General features: G+C 37.8%; 1 protein-coding gene across 1 annotated transcript in view; it reads right to left on the bottom strand.

Moving 5' to 3' along the window:
* Positions 1-11197, bottom strand: part of ALK (anaplastic lymphoma receptor tyrosine kinase) — a 102916-nt gene extending 91719 nt beyond the window's left edge. Inside the window, exons 1-2 of the mRNA XM_008948668.1 lie at positions 11121-11197; positions 9925-10052 (exon numbers count right to left, since the gene is read on the bottom strand). Of these exons, the coding sequence (XP_008946916.1) occupies positions 9925-10052; positions 11121-11197 (205 nt within the window). The remainder of the gene's footprint in view (positions 1-9924; positions 10053-11120) is intronic.
* Between the last annotated feature and the right edge of the window lie 1181 nt (positions 11198-12378).

Here is a 12378-nt window from a genome sequence, read left to right as displayed (position 1 = left end):
GGAAAGAGAAGAAATAGGCTTGTCCAAATGAGGGAAACCTGGGAGCAGAGGAAGTTGGTGTTCGATGACAAAATTATAAGAAAAGGGAAAACAAACACTGCAAACATGGAAGACCACTGCAAAGCACTCTGTGCCAAGATGAGCAGTTCACACATTTCTTGGAGTAAAGCTTTTTTCCAAAATAAAAAAGCATACAATAGGAAAGGCTGTTTTGCATTTCTCATTTGCCTTAATCAGTTGTAAGTAATATTTTTTTAAAATATACTTTGTTCAAAACGTATTTTGTAATCCCATTTTTTAAAAATAATGTAACTTTATAGTAATATGTATCTAAGCATTATCTCCATCCTCCTTTACCTACAATGAAAGAACATCTATAACTTAAACCTGACTTCTCCATTTTCCAAACCAAGCTCTTTGTTAGCTGTGAAGAGCCCAGCAATGACAAAGAAACTGAAGTCCAAGTCGGTGATATTACTATCAAACCTCTCGTTAGGCTCTTCCTTTTTCAAAAGCTTTAATAAACATATAGGGACAGATTTACAGCTGATTGAAGTAATCAAAACTCCCAACAATTATTGTGATGACATGCAACGTGCTTTACAACTTTCATTAGCAGAAGGTCCACTCAAGGAACTTCATAGTTACTTACCTCCTTTAGATTGGGAAATAGCTTGCATGTAGTAAATACTCTCATAACTTTGCTGTCTAAGCCACCTGGCAATTTTTAAGGCAGGTGAGTCACTTTACTACTGTTTTGCTATTGATGTGCCCAATAAGAGTGCCTAATGAGCTAATACTGTTGCCAAAACTTTATATTTAGTGTTTCTGATCTTACGATTGCTTTCTTTTTGTGACGGTTTCATTAAGTTATGTTCATAAACACACATACATACACATTCCATTCAATCTATAAATCAATAGCAGCACTGATATTACAGAAATATTGATGTTCCATCCTTTTCATATTAAATTTTTTTTTTGTATTGTATAACATGATGCTGGATCTACGTGGTTGTTGCTTACTGCTCAAAATGATGTCTCTAAAAATCCAGTACATAATTAAGTGCATAGAATATTCAGTGCTGTAGTCTCCACAAAATCATTTAATCTAGATTGTGGCTCGCACAAACTGATGAAAGTAGCTTAGATCCCAGTATTCCACAACCCATCATCTCAGAGAACCAGACAGATTGCCTCTCAACCCTCAAAGTTTTTAGATATCAAAACAGTTTCTTTGTTCAACTCCGTGCATATCAAATGAAAAATCCACCACTGATAGTATTTTTGGAACATGATAAATCTCTCTGTAAGAGTTGATTAAATTATATTTCCTCGTAGATCTAAAAATCTTTTCCAAAACTCTGACTTCGCTCACAAATTTGCCAATACTCCATCAGTCATGCCTCATGAACAATACACTTCAATTTGGAGTTGGACCCAGAATCCAGCTGACTCATTTAAGTGCTTCCAACCTCCCAGTTGTACAAAGCTTCAGCACTTCATCTGGCAATCATTTAAAGGAGAGAGGGGAAAAGTATTCTTAAAATTTCTTTCGTGTAATAAAACCTGACTGGTAATTTAAGATCTTGCCATCCGTGTGTAACTTCTGGATCAATGTGCCTTAGTAGCAGGGCTTTCAAAGGCTCAATTCATAAAAGCCCTGTATGTCTCATTTATGGAGGTATTCTGTAAAACTGCCTCCATGGAAGCACAGTGCACAGTCTGTCCTTTCTCACCCACCCTCCCAGGTGGAAGGCATGCCTCAGTGCAATTCAGTAATGATAGCATTTTTGAAAAATCCTGGGTGATTAAGAAACGTGGTTCCTACTACTTTGTGCTCCTAAGTCACTTGGTAGCTTTTGAAAGTTCCTCTCTTTACCCAAGTTTTTCATGACTTCAGAGTAAAAGAATCACAACATACAGATTTAATGATCCTGACCGGGATTCTGATGTACAGCTGCTGGTTGTGAGTTTCCAAATACAGCATAAAGGTGTCTCATTTGTTGAAAGAGCATGTACTTCTTTCCAAAAAGCTCTGGTCCCCCATTTCTGATTCTTAAATTTTTCAGGAAAAAAACCTATGCATCAGGTTTCAATTGGTATATCTATTTATTTATTATGGATTTGATTTAGAATTACAAGGTTGAGGCTCTTTGGTTTCAGCTGTTCTATTGCAGAGCATCTATGTCACTTGTGGCACCGATATGCCACACCTCTCCCACACCAAACACAGTCCAGAATTATCAAAAAACCTCTGTGGTTTGGTGCAGCAGTTGGCTTGCTAAGAAAGCTGCCTGCAGTAAATCATGCAGAAACAGAACAGCAGGACAAAGCAAACAGGGCTCCTTGAGGCGGAAAGAGGAAGCTTTTGGACAGGAAGGGTCAAGAGCTGGATAGTGTCTTATAGCAAGACTGAGGCAGATTTGCAATGAGACCTCCTAGACACAGAGAGCAAGATAAACTTGAATACTTCAGAAGACAGTCCCTAAGGTATAGAAGTGCCCATAGCCAAAATCTAAAGAACTTTTAACTGTTGTAAAGGAAGAGGAAGAATTATACCTTTTCTGAGTCTTATATGTGTTGCACCACAACAGACCAGTGGTACCTCAGAATCCAGCATCAGTATGTATGGTACTCATGCAGGTATTCAAAAAAATAAAATTGTTGCTGATATTATTTTGTCTTTTACAACCTGCAAGCAACACACCAAAAATCTTCTTTCCTTCTTGTCATGTCTTCTCCTCATTCTTGTTCTTTGTCTTCCAAAAATTATTTTGCTCATCAATGCCCCTCAGGCTCTGGTCAATCATGCCAGAAAAAGGGACTAGCTTCCACCTGAATATCCCACATATTTATCATTGTTTTTGATAATTTTAAATGTTAATTGATTATTCCTTTGGCATTTCATTCAGTTTTCACAATTCACTGAATTTCCCTCAGTCTCACTTGGTTTCTTTGCCAGTTCAACAGATTATCCATCTAGTTAGTTTGGTCTGGCTGATTGAGTAGCTATCTGATTAAGTTTGATTGCTCTAGTTCATTAATTGGATTGTAAATGTTTATTTCAATCACTTTCTAACCGGTCAAACTCTTTAATCATTTCTCCTATCAAGACCAATTATTCCTGCCTAATATCCTGTCATTTGTTTTCAGTGTTACTGGTTTATCTCTCGTTTATTCTTTTGCTCAGATAATCTGACTTGTGGTCTTTTTGCTCGTTCATCTCCTTCTTCTGTTTTGACTTTCTAAGCTGCCCTGCTGCCTCTCATCTCTTCTCAAAGGCCACTGTGATTCTTCACAAACATGAATCAAGTTGCATAGCCAGGTCTTAACATCTTCAAACATCAGTCCTGTTTAAATCAAAAACCTTTCCTACAGCTAACCAGGGACTTCATGGATATATATAAACCAAACTCAGAGTAAGACTAACCCTGACTTTATTTCAGCAAAATCAAGGTTCTGCATGCCCTCTGATAACAACGAGTAGTCTTTTGAAAATGTAGGGGTTTATTATATAGAGAAAAAGTGAGACATAGGCTGCCATCTACTTACACAGTGGAGTCAGCTTGCATAAATCTTTGAATCTGGAGTAATACTTGGTTTAAAATCGTTGGGTCATCCGTAAATCATCATTGTCCTCCCCATTTCTCAAGTGTTAATAGTGAATCCTATGATTGTTTCAATAAATCCAAGCAGTTAAAACATCACAAGAACTAAGTGGCAGCAATTAATAGTAATAAAAATAAGTTCAATTTAGGAAAAGCAGATTACAGAGTTCATTTTCTTTCACTGAATCAATGGCTCCCTTGTTGAAATAAGCCTTAATTAAGGGAGAAGGTCAGGATAAAAATCATATACAGCACTAAAAAGATAATGTATTGGCCAATTTTTCAAGGTGTTAAAAAGTACTTAAGACCCACAACTGCCAACAGTTTCAGGGGAACTGAGGGATTTGCAGAGTCTCTCAGTTTCCAGTAGCCCTTAGGAGCAGGCCCTTCTCTTGATTATTAAAACTTTGGATTTTAAAGGCTGTGATTCCTCAATCCTGTTTCTTAACCCAAATCACTTAATTTTTTTTTTTTGTATTAGAGTACATGAACCTGCCTACTGAGGTAAGACAGTAGCTTTGTGTAAGGAACACCCACATTCAGTCCTGCTGTGGCAGGTTCCAGCCTTTCCACCTTCTGTAAGTATGCATCAATTTTAAAGACCAGCTTTATGAGCATTGTTACACTACCAAAAATACTTCTTCACAGCTCCCTCCTCATATTTTAAAAAAAACCCAAATATATCATCTATTGACTACTAAAGAAAACAAGAGTATACTAGATCCCATTGACCAACACACTGGCATGGCAAACCTATGAAAACCAAATGCTCTAGATAGTCAGGTTCATTTCCCTGCTCTCCTCCCTGCCTTTGGTGGGTACACTAATGCTCTCAACAGACTAAATTATTTAACACCACCACCACTGTCTAAATTTGGCTCCACAAGAGGTAGGTGTTCACAGTCAGCAATAAAAATACATAATCACTAATTCATTACTGTAAGAAGCTACTCTACCACTAATTGAGTTACTGTGCCTTTTTCAGAAGCAATATTAAGACTAAATTTGCTTAATCCTTAACTCCTAGTGTTACAATAACTTATTTTTAAAAAATGAAAATTAAAAATGAAAACAAAGATAAATCCCATAACAAGTGCATTAGATTTATTTTTCTTAAATGGACACAAACTGCAAGTGAAATATTTTTCACTTTGGAATTACCTTCAAATGGTTTAACTTCACTACAGCCAACACAGGTTCCCTACAGGATTAAAAAACACTAGCTGGTTAGAGGTGGGTTTTGGCACACAATCTGAGATCTGCATAATCAGTCATACCTTGTGAGGGAGCAGAGGTGAATGGGGAAGATGGTGGTTGCCAAAGCATTTGAAGGCAAATATTCTTAAGATAGTAAGGCTTTTAGTGAAATTAGATCCACAGGAAAACCAGCTCAGTGGAACTGTAAAAATATCATAGGGCACTCCAAAGAAGAAGTAGCTAATCTGCCTAATTGTTTTTTTGTTTTTTTGTTTTTTTTTTAAATGAAGGATGCTCAGAACATCATCCAAACATACTGAATAATTCTCATGTACTTCAGTTAACGCTGGATCTATCATCTGGCTTGGCAAGCTCCTTAACCATGGCATTAATGCCAAAGGGAATTCACCAGCTTCCTTAAAAAAATGACATGGATAGGCCAAGTAAGTATTATAGTAAACTTCAAATGGAGAAAACTACTTCTGAAGTTTCAGACACCCTTTTTTTTTTTTTTAATAATTTTTCAGTTTTGTAACAATGGCAGAGTACTGGCTGTGCTCATTGTTCTGTTACCCTGTTCCCCTGAATTTCTGGGAAGCAGTGGATCCCCAGACCATATAAGATGACATGGCTGGTTCCATTGAAGGTATGTCTTCTCTCCACTGTCCCATAATTACAACTAAGCAAACAACTAATTAAAAAAATACTGACACAATTAAGGTAGTTTCTTCATAAATCTTCTGTAAACACCTTGCTATTTTACTCAAGTGAAACTTACTTTAAAATTACACATTTTAAAATGAACTATTAACATTAAATTGGCCGTGTGTCATACAGGACTTCAATTAGAAGTTCACATTTAAGTTACTGCAGTGAGAAGAAACAGTCACTGTAACAACCTCCCCAGGGACATGGTAGAGTCCTCGTCACTGGAAGTTGTCATGATGCAGCTGATAATCTCACCTAAGATCCCCTTCCCATGAAAGGCTGGACCACATGATCTCTTGAGGTCCCTTCCAACCTGAGCTGTTCTACAATTCTGTTAGATACACTGCTATAATTTCAGTTCTCAGTTTGGAAAAGGTTAACTTTTCTAGGCAATTTTCCAGTAGGAAGATTCAAGAAGTCATTTGAAAAGGGACTTACTGGTATTTCATTAAGTTCAGTTAACCACAACATCCTGTCAGCAAATTAATTTATAAGACAAACTGCAGAAAGTGAGCCTGTGTGGGAAAACTGAAATGATACATATTCAGGTTTTGTGTGAATACACAAAACCATCATTTCAGTAATGATTCAGAATCATAAGTAATCCTGTTTGGAGAAAGCCCTTATTGATTTCCTGCAGTTGTTTCATAAATCTGTTACTAGACCATTTATCAAATGGAATCATGAAAAATTCTATCTGGCAGTTGCTCATATTTCTTCATACATGTTGCAAGTTCATATTATTACTCTTCCCTCACTATCTCTTTTATTTCAATAAAGTCATCTTTAGGTCTTCAAAAATTTTCCTTTCTTGAGAAGTTCGCTACTTTAATTCATGGATTTTGCTTTTAGTACAACCCTAACTTCAACTTTTAGAAATTTGCATATACATTATAACCATGAGATCATTACAGAGCTAACTACTTACCAACTCTAAAGGTAATGAGTGTTTTTCTCTGTACTTTCAGTATCTACTGAAAAGCTATTGCTGAGTGGACAGAAGCATTAACTTAATCAACAACACATAGGCTCTCCCCTTTCCAAAATAAATGGTTTTTATGTTGCTTACTGAGCTTGAAAACTTGAAAGCTAAGTGCTTCCTCTTGCACAGGCTGAGTGTCTGAAATAGCTGCTGTTAACAGCCTCTGAGCATCATTAAACCTTTAACATGTTTTAGAAGAATTTGATCTCCACCCCCCCTTACTTAAAAATTTACTTAAAATTGGTAAATCAAAGATTGCTAAGTAAAACAATGACTTGTCATTTACTTGTGCTTACTATTAAGTACTTTAATTAAGACTTTTGGAAATAAGTTAGCAAATTAATTAATTTACAACTGCAATAAAAAACCAGTAGGAAACCCATTAAATGTCATTAATAAGTCAATACATTGCAATACATTGCTTAGGAAATGAACTCTATTTTTATTACTAGAAATTACCATCAACTATAAAATGCCATTGTAGCAATTACTTCACTTGTAGAAGGAACAAATTCTTAACTGACATTATTAAATTAATATATTACTTCTTGGTAATGTGTAAATTTTTTTTTTTTTTTTTTTTTTTGCTTTGAATGCTGCATTTATTTAAATAGCAAGTTATAAGAACAAAAATTAGACAATCAACAGCTTAGGTTTTATATACTGACAAACATAATCTTCTTCACATTTAAGACAGTAATTGAAAGTCAATTGGCTGTAGGATGATGAGCAATGCTACCTGTTAACTATCCTGATCCAAAACCCACAGAAGTCCAAGCAGCCTTTCTATTACCTGTAGGGGCTTTCTGATCAGAATCTAATCCTATGGTTCAGGAACACTTTCTGTAAAAAGAAAAAGCACTTAGCACATATCAAGTGCTAAAAAGCCCTTACAGAACGAAAGCCAGAGGATGGAGTATATGAGAACTGTGGTGGTGAACTACCACAATGATAAGAGACAAAGCAAAGGTAGTTTTGGCCCATCTTGAGCATTAAAAAAAAAAAAAAAAAGAAACAACACAACAAAAAATACTTCCCTAATACCCACTTCAAAAACAAACAAACAAACAAACAAAACCAAAAAAACACCCAAAACAAATCCCAAACCCCAAAAACAAGTGAAACTCCACAATTTGTAAGGACTTTCCTTTTTATCCTATCAAGCTAATCCAATCAACACTGATTATACGATGGGAATTGGGAAATGTGAAGATATTCAAGTAACAAAACATTTTGACTTTCTAATCTGATGCACTGCTGAAGGAAGAAAGGGGAATGTGGAACACAATGAAGACATTGTAATGATAGAGTTATGTTTCCACTCAACAATTTTTAGTTAGACTGGATATGAATCTAGAATTTTAAAATTTAGAATTAAAAATTCAAAATTTATCAGTACCATCAGTACCTGATTTTTTTAAAATTCCCCATTCAATCCCAAATAGGCTGCCAGTTTTTCGGTTCAGATGAAATATAAATAACTTATTTTCCATGATGAAAGAACTCAAAATATGGAATTCTCAAAGCTCAAAAGCAAACCCCAGCCTCAAACTTTTACCTTTTTGAAGCCCCTGTTGGCATCTAATTTAGATCCAAACCTGTATCCCCTGACGGAGATGGTAGCCTTATTTCCTAAGATTATCTATGTGCCTTAAGTTATTTTAAAATTGTGTATATGATCTTCAAAAGGCTTAGAAAAATTAAGATGATGGCTTGTTACTCTTTGTCAGGTGTTTACCAAATTCACCCATGTTTTAGGTGCTTCAGTGACATTAAGGTATCCAAGTAGTCAAGCTGCCCAAAGGCTTCTAACAGCTGCAGAAAAAAAAAAATTAGATTTAGATTAATCTTTTCTGATTGTTTTCCCTATTTTCTCCAAGCCTCAGATGTCACCCTTGGCTGCTCACCATTACCTTCTTTCTTGCAGAACAACTCAGTAGCACATCTTCAGCTGTGTGCAAAAGGCTTAGCATTTTCAACCAACTGAAAAAAGAACAATTGTTTTTATTCCATGGTGTTATTATTCGTACACCATGTCTTGTAGGCAAAGCAGGGGAGTAGCCAGTTGCTACAAATCTGTAGTCAAAATGGAAGATTTGTCTCTTCTTTTATTCACAGTGTATCTTAACAGCCTCAGCAACTGATCATTTGCAGAATGGTGCCCAGTATTGGTGGGGGCTCACTCAGCCAACTTCATCCTTTCACTCAGCTGTCTGTCACCTACCTCTCCTTCCAGTGCTCCCAAGTGAAGAATTCAGGTACCTTTATGGGAGCTGAATATCTCCTGTAGCTTGTCATAAAATTCATTGCAGTGAATTCCCAAAGTGCTGTAGATTTGAATGACTTCTGTCCCACCCACCTTTTTGTTTGGGAGAGCTGTAATACTGTTTTTTTTCAGCCTTAGAGAGATACTAAGCTGTGTTCCATACATTAGCAGCAGAGCAGCTGCTTCCTGGCTGAGCGTGCCTTGTGCTTTCAGCACAATGTCAGGCTGTTCCTTGCTGCAGCTGAGAAATCACCTTTATGTATGGACAGTGCAATAAACCCCTTAATACAACTGGCCTTCATGGAGAGCAACATAAATAACCAGAATAATGTATATTCCCTAGCATATGTCCCTGTCCTAGACAGGCTGAAAATAAGGACATGCATCTCAACTCAGCAATACTCCAAATAAATAAAATGAACAAAAGATTATGTGTTAACTATAAGTAATAACACTTTTTTCACTCATACACCACCTAAAGATTTCAGTATGATTCTCTAGCTCCGTAGAACTGGAAGAACTAAAAAGCAGCAGCTTCTGCCACTAAGCATTGAATTTGCATACTCAGATAGATAACAGAGCTTGTATTTAAAAAAGTAGCCCTCATTAAGTTTGCCCATTATTAGAATTCTACACACTGCGTTGAGCTGTTTGGGGCTACCCAGCAGTAACTGCTTTGGAACATTGCTAAAGAAAGGCATACTTTCTTAGAATCAAGTTTTCCACAGTTGTTTAAAAAACCAATCCTGAAATCTGTTACAGGGAACATCAAAAAGATGGCATGCAAGCTCTGTCTAGCAACCACTCATCTGTTCTGCTTTCTTCTGCAGAAAGTGAAGTTGACAGGAGAGAAATCTGGCAAGCTAGGATGAATACTGCTTTGGTTCTGCCCAAACAAAATTTTCCTAGAAATTATTTCCAAAGGGGAAAAAAACACACAAACCCACCTTGTTTCCTTCAAGAAGTTAAAAACTTCTATGCCAACATTAAAACAAATTCTTCCCTGGAAGAGACCTTATTTTTTTTTCTTTTGATTTAAATGATTGATTTGACAAGGAACTTTTTTTCTGTAAAGGTTCTGTAACAGTCAGAAATTATGCTCCTCTCCAAAAAGGCATCAAAAGATTGTGAATTAGAAGCAATACAATACTCCACGTTACCTCTGCTGCAGTTCTTCATCGCAAAGGAATCCACAGCTGCTATGCTCTTGCTCCCATTAGCAACATACTCCAGTGAGATCCGAAATGGTTTCTCTAGATGTCCAACTCTCCTTTGAAGCAACACCCATCTGGTCCCATCATACAGCAAGAGAAAAGAACAAAGAAGAAGAGCAGTAAGAAAGGCTACTTTACAAGGACCAAATCCCCCAAAGCTGCAGCTCCACATGTAGCTAGTCACTGTGGCCTCCTACCCTGGCTCACACTCCCCTCATGGTACCCCACGGTCATGGTCTTTCCCTCCCGTGGCTTTTGCAAAAGCAAGCTTCTAAGCATCAGGAATTCCATGCAGCGAAGCTGGAGAAACCCCAGCTAAACAATAGTTTATTGCTCTCTTCTGCCACACTTCTGTGCTCCTGGATTTCTCACAGATGTCTGTCAGCTGTCCAAAAGAAGCCTAACTTCCTTTGCAAAGCGAGCTGTGAAATCCGTGGTGCATGTGGACACCCTCTCTAAATACCACTCCTCCTGCTTCTCACCGGCCAAGTCTCTCAGTCACTCAGGCAGTAAGCCAGTCTCCAGGGCTTGCACAATAGCTGCGATTCCCAGCACGGCACCCCTTGTTGAGGTAACATGCTTTGCTTCTAACATAGCTGGCTGGAATATCTACGCGTGCATGAAGCGCTACAACTAAAATGTGGCATTTCTCCTCCTTGCACCCTCATCCCCTGCCCTGCTTCCCAAACAACAACAAAACAAACAAAAAGTCCCATCAAGGAACTACAGAACTGGATTAGCAGCCCCAGAGTCTAACATCTACACTCTGTGTTTCAACTTAGTCTGCTTTTTGTCAAGAGTAAGTGAAAACAAGAAGTCTGTATGAGCCTAATTTACTCTCTGAGATGCTAGAAGACAGGCTTGGCTGTCTTTAATGTCCACCTTCTCCCCTCTGATTGGCTGAGTCTGCTGCTCCACCTGAAACATCTTGCCAGGCAACACAAAGACCACTTGTAGACCCCCAGCTCTTAAACATCACCCTATGGTTTAACTTTCAAATGTTTTGTATCCAGCAAGACATGTCTAAAGGTAGACAGTAAAAACATAATTAGTCTTTTCCCCAATATACTGGAATTCTGGTCTGTGAGGAAAATCTTAAGGAATAAAATGCTTGTATAATAACATGCTCTGTCCCATTTCACCTTTCATCCTTGGGCACAGGCTGCCAGTAGAACCTCTTCTTGACACCACTTGTGAAGAGCTGCTTCCCTAGAGGCATGTATTACTGGGGCAGCGATACACAGCCCATCGCTCACCTCAGTTTATCCACGGCCTGCTCACTAACCGTGAACGTGATCAGAGATGAGAGATTCTGTAAAGCCACTCAGTCACTACTAATCCACTTTTCCACATTTCTCTTGTGGTACAGGAAAAATATGTAGCACCAAGGAAAAAAGATGTCTTTGTAGCATACTGTAACTGGTCAGCTGGAGCCAAACAAGACAACAGGGGTCTAACAAACCCTATTAGGAAATGGTCTTTACAGTTCTAGCTGTAATTTCTAAAAGATGAGAACAAAATCATATTGTCTTTCATTAAGTGCTTTCAAACACCAATATTAAGCATTTTTGAGGAAGACTGTAACTATTTCTAGTTGGCATAATGGGTCGGGGCAACACATTTTTCATTCCTCTTAGAATAATGTTTCCTTATCAAGTTCCCCTATTAACCCCCCATGTATGGGTTTGTGTTTGCATGGGCTGTGCACAAACCCACATTTTTCTTGGGGAAGGAAACCCAGAGGAACAGACGTTCTAAAAAAAAGAAATTACAGTTTATCTGGCATTCATAACAAGAACCTTCTTCTTCAGGAGTAAGCCAAAATTTGGATGTTATAAAGCTAAGACGCACTTCTGAAAAGAAATAAAACAACACGTGTATGACATTTGCACCAACCATCACTTGTGCCTCATACAAGCATGGATCAATCCCAAATTGCAGACCCTATACTGCTACCAGCTAGGAGGCTTTTCTTTGCTCCAGAAGCTGACACACTGTTTATCTCATCAGGGACACAACAGTGTCATTGTGCTCCACTGAACTGGACAAAATTCCCAGCAGGCAAGGAAGCTGCCAACAGATATGTTAAGGATCTAAAGAAAACTCCTAAGCAAGGGCTGCATAAAGACCCTGCTGACAGCTAGTGCAGTTCAACTTGTAACTCTGACAAGAAAGTGCTGATTTTTAATGATTTCTTCCTCCTTTTCCAGCAAGAAGAGTGAAACTACATTGCCAAGTTTAATTTTTTGTTTACTGTTATTTTCATTTCCACATCTCATCTCCAACTTCTGGGCCCTAGGTTCCTGCTTGAGAAGGGGACACTAGCATCCATGCTCCTTTTTCACCCCCTCCTCCACATACATAAATCTGCTTTTACTGAAATTAAATAAAGTACTGAGT

This window comes from Merops nubicus, unplaced genomic scaffold (assembly GCF_000691845.1).
Source record: "Merops nubicus isolate BGI_N331 unplaced genomic scaffold, ASM69184v1 scaffold18321, whole genome shotgun sequence".
Classification (NCBI taxonomy): Eukaryota; Metazoa; Chordata; class Aves; order Coraciiformes; family Meropidae; genus Merops; species Merops nubicus.
This window is presented reverse-complemented; position numbering and strand designations above follow the sequence as displayed.